This window comes from Mesoplodon bidens (genome assembly GCF_964165515.1).
Source record: "Mesoplodon bidens genome assembly, chromosome: 7".
Classification (NCBI taxonomy): domain Eukaryota; kingdom Metazoa; phylum Chordata; class Mammalia; order Artiodactyla; family Ziphiidae; genus Mesoplodon; species Mesoplodon bidens.
In genome coordinates, this window is record NC_138164.1 from 24,071,353 (window position 1) to 24,084,326 (window position 12,974).

Sequence of the window (12,974 nt, forward strand, 5' to 3'; positions counted from 1 at the left end):
TGTACTGCAGCACAAACTGGTGTTTCGGGCAAGGCTGTAGAATCCCGTCATGTTCACCTGAAGTTACATTTATGATATGAAACTGCTGTAGTATTTTCAACAGCAGTTTTAATTGAAAGTACTGCATTTACTAAAATTACTGAGTTACATTTTATTTTTCCTTTAGGTTACTTACAACAAGAGAACCTTACTTCTACCTGCCAGGCTTTTATTTTGGAAAGTTCAAATTTAAAAGAATATGCAGAACACTGTACAGATGAAGGTTTTATCCCGGCCTGCTTACTGGTGAGTGATTTGTTCTTTAAGGAAATATTTCATCATTGACTCACATAAGACACTATAAACATGGTCTTAAAAATCAGCTCATTAGCAAAATCAAAATGGGCAGAAATTTGATAGTTTGATTCATGTATGGGTGGAAAGACCTAAAGAAGGCCAGCTCTGTTTTTCATACATTTATGTCTAAGCTGGGAAGTGAGTTCCAACTTTGACTTTGAGAGTCAGTTTCAAAATGACACCCTCATTTCTAATTAGTTTCACTACTGCTTATTTTGGGGCTTACTTGTTTACTGCCTGTTATGGACTAAATATTTGTATCCCTCCAAAATTCATATATTGAAACCCCACCCCTCAGTTTATGGTATTTAGAGGTAAGGCCTTTGGAAAGTAAATAGGTTTAGATTAGGACATGAAGTTGGGACCCTCATGATGGGATTTAAAAAGTGAAAGACAGAGAAATGTCCATGTGCACACACAAGAAGGAGGATGTCTACAAGCCAGGAAATTGGTCCTCACCAGGAACCAAATCATCTGCCAACTTGATCTTGGATTTCCCAGCCTGCAGAACAGTGAGAAACAAGCCACCTGGTCTATGGCATTATATAGCAGTCCAATCTTTCCTATATTTGCTTTTCCTATAGTTGCTTACTTCAGGCAAATATAAAACAGATATTTTGATATCTTGTTGTCACCTCTTTTTTAAATATCACTAGACCAGTAGAGCATTGTTTGGTATTTAATGGGTATATGCTAGAACTGCATTATTTGAAATGGTATTTTGTCATTTTATTTTAAACATGGGTCTTTAGATTCATTTCAACTGTCACAGACAACATGATTATCTATGGAGGAAACCTGAAAAAACCTACAAAACTTCTGGAGTTTAGCAAGGTCACAGGATACAAAGTGTACGAAAGTCCGTCATATTTCTTTATACCTACAATGAACCACGGGAAGTGGAATTAAAAAATATATATACCATTTACAGTAGCACCCAACAAACAAACAAAACTAAAATACTTAGGTAATACATCTAAAAAAATATGCGTAAAATCTGTATGCTAAAATCTACATGAAAGAAATCAAAGACTTGAATAAAAAGAGATACTCTGTGTTCATGGAATGAGCAACTCAATATTGTTAAGACATCTGTTCTCCAAATTTTGATCTATACATTCATTACAGTCAAAATCCCAACAAGTTTTTTGTTTTTGTTTTGAAATGGCCATTTATTGACTGTGTCTGATCTGCAAGGTACCATTTACATCCTTTTGTTGTTCAAATAGTTTTTTCAAGAATAAACAAACAGAAACTACATCTAATCCATTCATTTAAGGGGGATGGCTAACGATGTGACACAGAAAGCCCTGTGTCTGCCTAAGGGAAATAGAGTAAGTTCCCTACATACGAACCTTCAAATTGCAAACTTTCAAAGATGCGAGATGCTACTACCCAGACATCACTGGGTCGTTTTTTCAAGAGGATAGATGGAATTGAATCCAGCAAGGAACTAGAACCTGTGCCATCAACGTCAGGCGTGAGTGAAATTGTAGTTTGCCCTCCATCTCCTATTGCTGACGATCCTTCAGCTCTACCATCTCCCACCTCCTCTCCCTCCTCCAGTCAGTAACTCTTCTTGCCTTTTGACTCAATGCCAGCCCCTGTATTCCAGCTATTGTACTGTACTACTGTACTTCTCAAGGTACTGTACTGTAAGATTAAAAATGTTTTCTTTATTTTTTGTGTTTGTTTTTTATGTATTATTTGTGTGAAAAGTATTATAAACCTATTAAAATACAGTACTATATAGCTGATTGTGTTAGTTGGGTACCTAGGCTAACTTTGTTGGACTTAACAAATGAGCTCTTGGAATGGGACTCATTCATATGTAAGGGACTTACTGTAATCAGCTTTCACTTTGATACCAATTAGGAAGTGATTTTCCTAATTTACTGAATATCTACCAGGCGCATACTCAGCATCAGCAAATTGATGATAACATTTTACAAGAGTGATCCAGATCCACAACTCTTTTGACAGCAGGACCTAATTTGAACTGATATTTATAGCCCTTTTTAAAAATCCCACTCTCTAACTATTTATCCATTTAGTTGTAGAAATGTTAATTTTAGATTGTGAGCTGCTGCCCCAACCCCACAGGAGTTATTACATAATACACAGTTTATGTCCAGGAATAATAGGCATTATCTCAAAATCTAAAAAAAAATGAAATTTAATACACATTTGGGAGTGATGCTGATAATAGGGGGGGCATTGCAATTGTGGAAGCAGGAATTTATGGAGAATCTCTGTACCTTCCTCTCAATTTTATTGTGAACATTAAACTGCTTTTAAAAATTAAATAAATAACACATATGATCCCAACAGTTTCAGGGATTTTGGATCTTCACCGCAAATGATTGGATACTCTTGGGCTCTTCATTTATTTAATGACAATAATTTTAAAGAATGAGAGCATTCAGAGAAAAATACTCAATAAACTTTTTATTAGACTTTTTTAAGTTCACAATATCATAAGTTGTAATCCAGAGTTAATTTATCCTGTCTGCCAAATACTTTATAATTATTATATTTGTAAAGCTACCAAAAACATTGTTCACAAATCCAAAGAAGTCCTAATCACATTGTTTTTTTTTTTTTTTTTTTGCGGTATGCGGGCCCTCACTGTTGTGTCCTCTCCCGTTGTGGAGCACAGGCTCCGGACGTGCAGGCTCAGCGACCATGGCTCAAGGGCCTAGCCGCTCCGCGGCATGTGGGATCTTCTCAGACTGGAGCACAAACCCGTGTCCCCTGCATCAGCAGGCGGACTCTCAACCATTGCACCACCAGGGAAGCCCGTAATCACATTCTTAACACTAACTTGCAGTCCAGTATCAAATTTGTTTGTGTTGAATTGGTTTATTGACAATAGCTGATTTTTGTTAAAGTAGCACCCACTTAAAAGATCATTGATCACTTTATCGATATGAAATGCCTTTCTTTGTCTTTGTTTTAAAGTCTGTTTTATCTGATACAGGTATTGCTACCCCAGCTTTATTTTCATTTCCATTTGCATGGAATATTTTTCCATCTCTTCATTTTTACTCTTTGTGTGTCTTTAGATTTGAACAACTGAGTCTGTTGTAGACTGTATATAGCCTTCGTACTAGCTTTATAGTGGGTGATCCACTACCTTTACTATGTGTTTGTCTCTACCAGTGAAATATTTTTCTTTCATAATTTTCTTATTTCTAGTTTTGGCCTTTCCATTTAAAGAAGTCCCTTTAAACATTACTTACAGGGTCAGTTTAGTGGTGATGAACTCCTTTGGCTTTGTTCATCTGGGAAACTGTATCCTTCACTTCTGAATTATAATCTTGCCAGGTAGAGTATTCTTGGTTGTTTGGTTATTTTTTCCACCACTTTCAATATGTTGTGCCAGTCACTTGTGGCATGTGACGTTTCTGCTGAAAAATCCTCTGATCATCTTATAGGGGTTCTCTTGTATGTAATTAGTTGTTTTTCACTTGCTGTTTTTAAGATTCTCTGTTTCTCTTTAACTTTTGACATTTAAATTATAATGTGTCTTGGTGTGGGTCTCTTTCGGTTAATTTTGTATGGGACTCTATGCTTTCTGTATTTGGATGTCTTTTCCTTTGACAAGTTAGGGACGTTTTCAGCCATTATTTCTTCAGATGGGTTTTCTATTCTTTTCTCTCTCACTCTTCTCCTTCTGGAATCCCTATTATGGGAAAGTTAGTGTGCATGACGTTGTCCCAGAGATCCCTTAAACTATCCTCATTTTTTTCAATCTTTTCTGTTTTAATTGGGTGATTTCTGCTACCTTGTCTTCCAGATTGCTGATCCATTCTTCTGCATTCTCTAATCTGTTGATTGTAGTGTTATTTTCACTTCGGTTATTGTATTCTTCAGTTCTCATTGGTTCTTTCTTGTATTTTCTCTTTGTTGAAGTTCTCACCTGAGTTCATCAGTTCTTCTCCCAAGTTCAGTGAGCATCTTTATGACTATTACTTTAAACTCTTTAGCTGGTAAATTGCTAATCTCTCTTTTGTTTAGTTCTTTTTCTGGGGTTTTATCTTGTTTTGTTTGTAAGGTATTCCTTTGTCTCTTCATTTTGCCTAGCTCTCTGTATTTGTTTCTATGTATTATCCTGGTCTTGAAAGAGTGGCTTTATGTAGAAGGTGTCCGGTGGGCTCAGTGGTAGAATCCCCCTGTCACCAGAGCCAGGTGCTCCAGGGGTATCCACTGTGTGGGCTGTGTGCACCTTCCTGTTGTGGTTGGGCCGCAGCTGCTGTGGGTGTGGTGGTGGGCAGGGCTGTCCTTCAAACTGGGGGTCTGAGGCCCAGCCACTACTGCTGCCAGCTTGCTGATGTGCAGTGCTGGCCCCTTGGAGTAGGAGCACAGGTACCACTTAAGTAGTGTTGTGGAAGAATAACCCAAACAGTTCTTAAAAAGGATATGTTCAAGGACTCACATTACTCGACCTTAAGACTTACTAACCAGCAGTAGTGATCAGGATTGAGTGGCATTAGGAGATAGTTAGGCATAAGATCAGTGGAACAAAATAGAGAGTCCAAATATGATTTTTCTGACAGAAGCACAAAGGCAATTCACTAGAGAAAGGATGATCTTAACAACAAGTGGTGATAGAACAATTAGACATCCAGATTTTAAAAAAAGAAGAAAAAGAAGAACCTTTACCCATACCTCATACAAAAATTAACCAACAGTGGATAATAGATCAAGATGTAGAACATAGAACTATAAGACTTTCAGAAGAAAACATAGGAGAAACTGTGCAATCTTGGTTTTGGTAATGAATTTTTAGACATGAAGCTAAAAGCACTGACTAAAAAATGAAAATTTGATAAATTCAACGTTATAAAAATTTAAAATTTTTGCTCCATAAGAGACAGTATTAAAAGAATGAGAAGCCATAAGCTAGGCGAATATATTTGCAGCTCTGAAAAAGGAATTGTGCCCAGAATATATAGGAAACTTTTTTTTTAACTGAATTTTTTCTTTAGTGGGCAAGAGATCTGAAGACCCTTCCCCAAAGAAAATACAGGAATGGCAATAAGCATGTGAAAAAAATACTCCACATTATTAGTCATTAGGAAAATGAAAATTAATACTCCAATCAGATACTGATACATACATATTAGAATGACTACTATAAAAAACAATTTTTAAAGTTTGTCAGATTCTTGGTGGCAAAGATGCAGAGCAACAAAAACTCTTATTCATTGCTGATGACAATGCAAAATCATACAGCCGCTTTGCAAAACAGATTGTCGGTTGTTTATAAAGTTAAACAACTGGGCCCCATGTGACCCAGCATTCATACAACCAGATATTTACCCAAGTAAATTGAAAAACTTATATTCACAGAAAAACTTACATGCTGATGTTTATCTGTGGTGGTCAAAAACTGAAAATAACCAAGATGTCTTTCAGCAAGTGAATGAATAAACAAACTGGTACATTCCTACTAGTAAGCAGTAAAAAGCAGCACTGTTGATTCATGTAATAACATGAATGAATCTTAAATTCTTCTGAATTCTTCTAAATTAGCAACTTTAACAAGTAAATTAATATAGATAATGGGAGCCAGGTTTCTCTGTGAGAAAGAAAGTACAAATAAGCATAAGAATGAGACCTGTAGCATTAAATTATATAGTCAGATATATCAGTTATGAAGTTTATGAAGTTTATTTTAATATATGTACAGTCATATACAGAAATACAGATTTTTTGGGGGGGGTATGCGGGCCTCTCACTGTTGTGGCCTCTCCCGTTACGGAGCACAGGCTCCAGACATGCAGGCTCAGTGGCCATAGCCCACCGGCCTAGCCGCTCCGCGGCATGTGGGATCTTCCCGGACCAGGGCACGAACCCATGTCCCCTGCATCGGCAGGCAGACTCTCAACCACTGCGCCACCAGGGAAGCCCCAGATTTTTGGTATATGTGGATTAGCATATCTGTGTGTGTAACTCTGTGTGCTATGGGGGCTTAGCTGCAGTAATACCCTAGTAACTACAAGCAAATCTACCACCCACATTTTTACTTCTCATTGTTCTGGAGGCTGTAAAGACCAAGATCAAGTGCCCCTGTTTCAGATCCTGGTGAAGGCCGTCTTCCTGGCTTATAAACGACTACCTTCTTGCTGTGACCTCACATGAATTTATGTGGACATAATTCATTGTATAGCATTCATTCAGCAAATGTTTTTTTAGCTACTAAAAATAAAGCAGGATATAATGATCAAGTTAGTATTAGGTGTATCCCTTAACTTCTCAGACTTCAAATAACACAGAAGGTACTGTACCACAAGCAACTCTATGTCACTAAAATGGACAACCTAGAAGAAAGGGATGAATTCTTAGAAAGGTACAATCTCTCAAGACTAAACTAGGAGGAAATAGAAAATATGAACAGACCAATCACAAGTAATGAAATTGAAACTGACTAAAAAACTCCCAGCAAACAAAAGTCCAGGACAAGATGGCTTCACAGGTGAATTCTGTCAAACATTTAGAGAAGAGTTACCTATCCTTCTGAAACTATATCAAAAAATTGCAGAGGAGAGAACATTCCCAAACTCATTCTGTGAGGCCACTATCACCCCGATACCAAAACCAGACAAAGATACCACAAGAAAAAGAAAATTACAGGCCAGTATCACTGATGAACATAGACACAAAAATTCTCTACAAAATACTAGCAAACCAAATCCAACAATACAGTAAAAGGGATCATACACCATGATAAAGTGAGATTTATCCCAGGGATGCAAGGATTTTTCAGTATACACAAATCAATTAGTGTGATACACCACATCAAAAAATTAAAGAATAAAAATGATATGATCATCTCAATAGATGCAGAAACAGCTTTTAACAAAATTCAACACCAATTTATGATAAAAAACACTCTCCAGAAAGTGGGAATAGAGGGAACCTACCTCAACATAATAAAGGCAGTATCTGACAAAACTACAGCTAGCATCATGCTCAGTGATGAAAAGCTGAAAGCATTTCCTCTAAGATCAGGAACAAAAACAAGGATGTTCACTCTTGCCACTTTTATTCAACATCGTTTTGGAAGCCCTACACACAGCAGTCAGAGAAGAAAAAGAAATAAAAGGAATCCAAATTGGAAAAGAAGAAATGAAACTGTCACTGTTTGCAGATGACGACACTATACATAGAAAATCCTAAAGATGCTACCAGAAAAGTACTAAACTCATCAGTGAATTAAGTAAAGTTGCAGGATACAAAATTAATACACAGAAATCTCTTGCATTCTTGTACACTAACAACAAAAGATCAGAAAGAGAAAGAAACAATCCCATTTACCATCGCATCAAAAAGAATAAAATACCTAGGAATAAACCTACCTAAGGAGGCAAAAGACCTATACTCCAAAAACTATAAGATGCTGATGAAAATAAATGAAAGATGACACGAATAGATGGATACCATGTTCTTGGAAGAATGTGTATTGTCAAAATAACTATACTACCCAAGGCCATCTACAGGTTCAATTCAATCCCTATCAAATTTCCAATGGCATTTTTCACAGAACTGGAACAAAAAATGTTTTAATTTGTATGGAGACACAAAAGACCCCAAATAGCCAAAGCAATCTTGAAAAAGCAAAACGGAGCTGGAGAAATCAGGCTCCCTGACTTTAAACTATATTACAAAGCTAGAGTCATCAAAACAGTATGGTACTGGCACAAATACAGAAATATAGATCAGTGGAACAGGATAGAAAGCCCAGAAATAAACCCACACACTTATGGTCTATCTACGACAGCAGAGGCAAGATTATACAATGGAGGAAAAACAGTCTCTTCAATAAGTGGTGCTGGGAAAACTGGACAGCTACATGTAAAAAAGTGAAATTAGAGCACTCTCTAATATCATACAAAAAAATAAACTCAAAGTGAAAGTGGATTAAAGACCTAATTGTAAGGTGGGATACTATAAAACTCCTAGAGGAAAACATAGGCAGAACACTCTGATATAAATTGCAAGAATGTTATTTTGTATCCATCTCCTAGAGTGATGGAAATAAAAACAGTAATAGACAAATGGGACCTAATTAACCCCAAAAGCTTTTGCACAGCAAAGAAAACCATAAAGAAAATGAAAAGACAATCCACAGAATGGGAGAAAGTATTTGCAAATGATGTGACCGACAAGGGATTAATCTCCAAAATTTACAAACAGCTCATGCAGCTCAATATCAAAAGAATGAGTGATGCAATCAAAAAATGGGCAGAAGTCCTAAATAGACATTTCTCCAAAGAAGACATACGGATTGCTAAGAGGCACATGAAAAGATGCTCAACATCGCTGATTACTAGAGAAATGCAAATCAAAACTCCAATGAGATATCACTTCACACCTGTCAGAATGGCCATCGTCAGAAAGTCTACAAACAAATGCTGGAGAGAGCGTGAAAAGGGAACCCTCCTATGCTGTTGGTGGGAAGGTAAATTTGTACAGCCTCTATGGAGAACAGTATGGAGGTTCCTTAAAAAACTAAAAACAGAGCTACCATATGATCCAGCAATCCCACTCCTGGACATGTATCTGGAGAAAAACGTGGTTCGGAAGGATACATGCACCCCAATGTTCATTTCAGCGCTTTTTACAATAGGCAAGGCATGGAAACAACCTAAATGTCCATCAGCAGATGAATGGATAAAGAAGATGTGGTACATATATACTATGGAATATTAGCCATTAAAGCGAATGAAATAATGCCATTTGCAGCAGCATGGATGGACCTGGAGATTATCATACTAACTGAAGTAAGTCAGATGGAGAAAGACAAATATATCACTTATATGCGGAATCTTCTAAAAAATAATATAAATGAACTTTTTTACAATACAGAAACAGACTTAGAGAACGAACTTATGGTTACCGGTGGGGGGAGTGGGGGAGGAGGGATTGATTGGGAGTTTTGGATTGACATGTACACTCTGCTATATTTAAAATAGATAACCAACAGTGACCTACTATATAGCACAGGCGACTTTGCTCAATATTCTGTAATAACCTGCATAGGAAAAGAATTTGAAAAAGAATAGATACATGTATATGTATAACTGAATCACTTTGCTGTACATCTGAAACAAACACAGCATTGTTAATCAACTATAATATAAAATAAAAAAATTTTTTTAATGACACAGAAGAATAAAATAGGGATCTGCTATGAAAGTTCAGGAGGGGAAAGGGAAGTAATCACCTATGTGTAGACATTGTCTTAGATATGTTACATTTATCATCAATCTTCACCACAAAAGATTGTATTAATTAAGAAGTCATATGTCTTAAGTCATTAGGAAGTCATTTTTATATATGAAAGTAAGCCTTAGAAAATCTGGGTGATTTTTCACACATGCAGTAAATGTTGAACTTAAAACCAGAACTGTCTGCTCTAAAAATCCTTGGCTCTTCCCTGTTCTATTATATGACCTCAAACTTGAGGTAATAAAAGCCTGCCCTTTAATTACTGATAGGAATGGGGGCAGTGGGGAATGACTTTATGAGATGATAGAAGTGAAAATAACAAGGTACTGATCCTTGGGAAGGATATCTCTTACACTCGATTTTTTTACTTTGTTCTTTGGCAGGTTCACATGGCATTCAGGATAGAAAGGGCAGATTAGGAGTGGGTCCTCATTTGTGTGACTGGATCCCTACCTCCCAAATGAAAACTGCACTCCTGCCATTGTACTATCTTAGCTAAAGAAACATAGTCACAATATCTTATTCAAACAGACAAGGTTCTTTACCTTTAGAAGATTTGATTCACCCCCTGACAAGCGACTGTTTCCATCTTTGATGACCTGCTCTTCACCATTTCTTTATCATCTACTCTGTAATCCAGATCTTTTATTAATTTTTATGGTGAAATATTTTGTAGTGGGAAATTATTGGTAGTATTATTTGGTTTTGGTAATGCTTGATCTTTTTCTTTTCAGTCTTTATTTGGAAAAAATTTGACAACAATTTTGAATGAATATGTAGCTATGAAAGCAAAAGGTAAGAATTCAGGTTCAGGGATTTTTTTGTGAGTTTTATACAGCATTTATCTAATATTTTTAATTAAAAATAATTTTTAAAGGATATTAATACTTCTTAAAAGCCATAAGAAAACTTGTGTCAACTATGATGAGATAAAATTTACTGTGAAATATCTAATTAAATAGTTCATTTTTATTGAGTGATAAGTATAAAATAATACTTTCCTAAATTCATGTCTTAAGGAGAAAGTTAGATTTATTCTCTCATATTGGTTATTTCTATGGTTTACAACATGTTAAAAGACTCAGCAGTAAAGAATTAGTGTAAATGATAACATTTTTTTAAAAAGCTTAACATTTATTGAGTACTGTCTATTGCAGCGTTGTGCTATGTGCTTTCATAGCTTTTATCTCAGTCCTTAAAATAATCCAGTGAGAGTTGTCGATTGTTTAGACCTGTTCTTAAGTATCAGAAAATTGAGGATTAAAGAAGCCAGATGACTTTTCCAAGATCACAAAACTAGAAACTGTAGAGAGTAATAAGCCTAGAAGTTCAGGGCCTGAAGGTTTTCTTTTCCCAAACTATTTTATCTATCTTACAGGAATGTTTAATGTGTAAATGACCTCAGAAACAATACGTTATTGCAATACAAAGGTTTATATCCTACTTTTATGCTGGGTAGCTTTCTCTGGTTTGAGCTTTTATAAGTATATAGTAAAGAATTTAAATACCTTATGAATTTCCTGTCATTGTGGCTTTAGAACACATCCTGAAAAAGACTAATTCGTCCTCAGGAATTTTACCTGTAATTCTGAGTAGTTGCTGAGCAGTCATGGTGATTTGGACATGAAAACATTGGATGTAGGAAACTAATTTCCACACTCCACGGGGGGTTGTGTAATTTTATAAATTTAATTTATAAGTCAAATTATTTTAATTTACTTTCAAATGTCACATGATAATAGAAGAAAGATTTAAAATAGTTTGTCTTTTTTATTTCAAAGAAAATATAAAATTACTGATCTAAAAAACCTGCGTAGTTTTCACAAGTTTCCTCTTCCATCGTACTGTATCTGATTCTTAATGGCTTGAGCAAAGAAAGCAGCCTCATTGTAGCTCTGCAGGTCTTTTACAAGATAGGCTTATTTCTCAGTTCCCAACAAAATGTCAACAGCTGAGAGATAAGTTTTCCATATTGATTTTCTGTGTCTGTTAAGTTAAATGATGAATTTTCTCCACCTGTATTATGAAACGTTTCCTCTTATGATTTAGAAACATCAAATGATGTCCCAGCAATTTTGTCATCTCTGTGGAAGAAGTTAGACCATACACTTTCTCAGATCAGGTAATAAAGAGCTTATACAATAAGCTTATCAGAATGTGCATAATGATTTTGGAATGCAAACGCATGTAAGAATCACTTCACATATAAATCTTATGACCTACACTGTGCATTTATATAACACTGATCTAATTTTGAAGTTATAGGTTATTGATATTTCTTTGTCTTTGATTGAAATAATTTGAAATAAATTGCCTATTTTAATAAAATGTTTAGAAATGAGGAAATTAATGGCACTCCCAGGTTCCCATAACAATTTAGAGGCAGATCTCTGGCTGAATACAAATCTAGTCCCAGTCTTTTTTTTTTTTTTTTTTTTTGCGGTACGCGGGCCTCTCACTGTTGTGGCCTCTCCCATTGCGGAGCACAGGCTCCGGATGTGCAGGCTCAGCGGCCACGGCTCACGGGCCCAGCCGCTCCGCGGCATGTGGGATCCTCCCAGACCGGGGCAAGAACCCACATCCCCTGCATCGGCAGGCGGACCTTCAATCACTGCACCACCAGGGAAGCCCTAGTCCCAGTCTTGGTGAATGCAAATCTCCTAACGTGGGCCCCATGTGGCTTGCCTTATACAGTTGTATCTTCATTACACATGCAGAAAATTGATATGTGGAATCCATGCCTCCTTTGTTCTTCCCTTATAAAGAAACGAATAGTAATACTTCTGAATCTTCTGCTTTCAGAATTTTCATATGGGACTAATATCTGCCTTCTACATATGTCAGGGCCTTGGAATGCCAGTTTCACCATCCTTAGAATAGGTATCAATTTTAGAATGTATCTTATTTAGCTAGAGTCTAGTATGTAAACCATAGTTTCTTACCCTTCTCCGACAGCTACAAGTGAATACCCCACTTGAGGGGCCTTGTTTCTTTCCTCAGTTTAAACTGCTAGAATGGGTCCAAATGCTTTCTGTGTAACTCTGTACCACATCTTATTTGGTAGTCTTACTTTTTTTTTTTTTTTTTTTTTTTGGCTGCATTGGGTCTTTGTTGCTGCGGGTGGGCTTTCTCTAGTTGCGGCTAGCAGGGGCTACTCTTTGTTGCGGTGCGTGGGCTTCTCACTGAGGTGGCTTCTCTTTTTTTTTTCTACATCTTTATTGGAGTATAATTGCTTTACAATGGTGTGTTAGTTTCTGCTTTATAACAAGTGAATCAGCTATACATATATCCCCATATCTCCTCCCTCTTGCGTCTCCCTCCCACCCTCCCTATCCCACCCCTCTAGGTGGTCACAAAGCGCCGACCTGATCTCCCTGTGCTATGCGGCTGCTTCCCACTAG

General features: G+C 36.6%; 1 protein-coding gene across 1 annotated transcript in view; it reads left to right on the plus strand.

Moving 5' to 3' along the window:
- The window catches only part of NPAT (nuclear protein, coactivator of histone transcription), a 52,933-nt gene that overhangs the window by 16,296 nt on the left and 23,663 nt on the right, over positions 1-12,974 (plus strand). Inside the window, exons 2-4 of the mRNA XM_081239673.1 lie at positions 167-285; positions 10,308-10,368; positions 11,623-11,695. Coding sequence (XP_081095799.1) covers positions 167-285; positions 10,308-10,368; positions 11,623-11,695 — 253 coding nt within the window. The remainder of the gene's footprint in view (positions 1-166; positions 286-10,307; positions 10,369-11,622; positions 11,696-12,974) is intronic.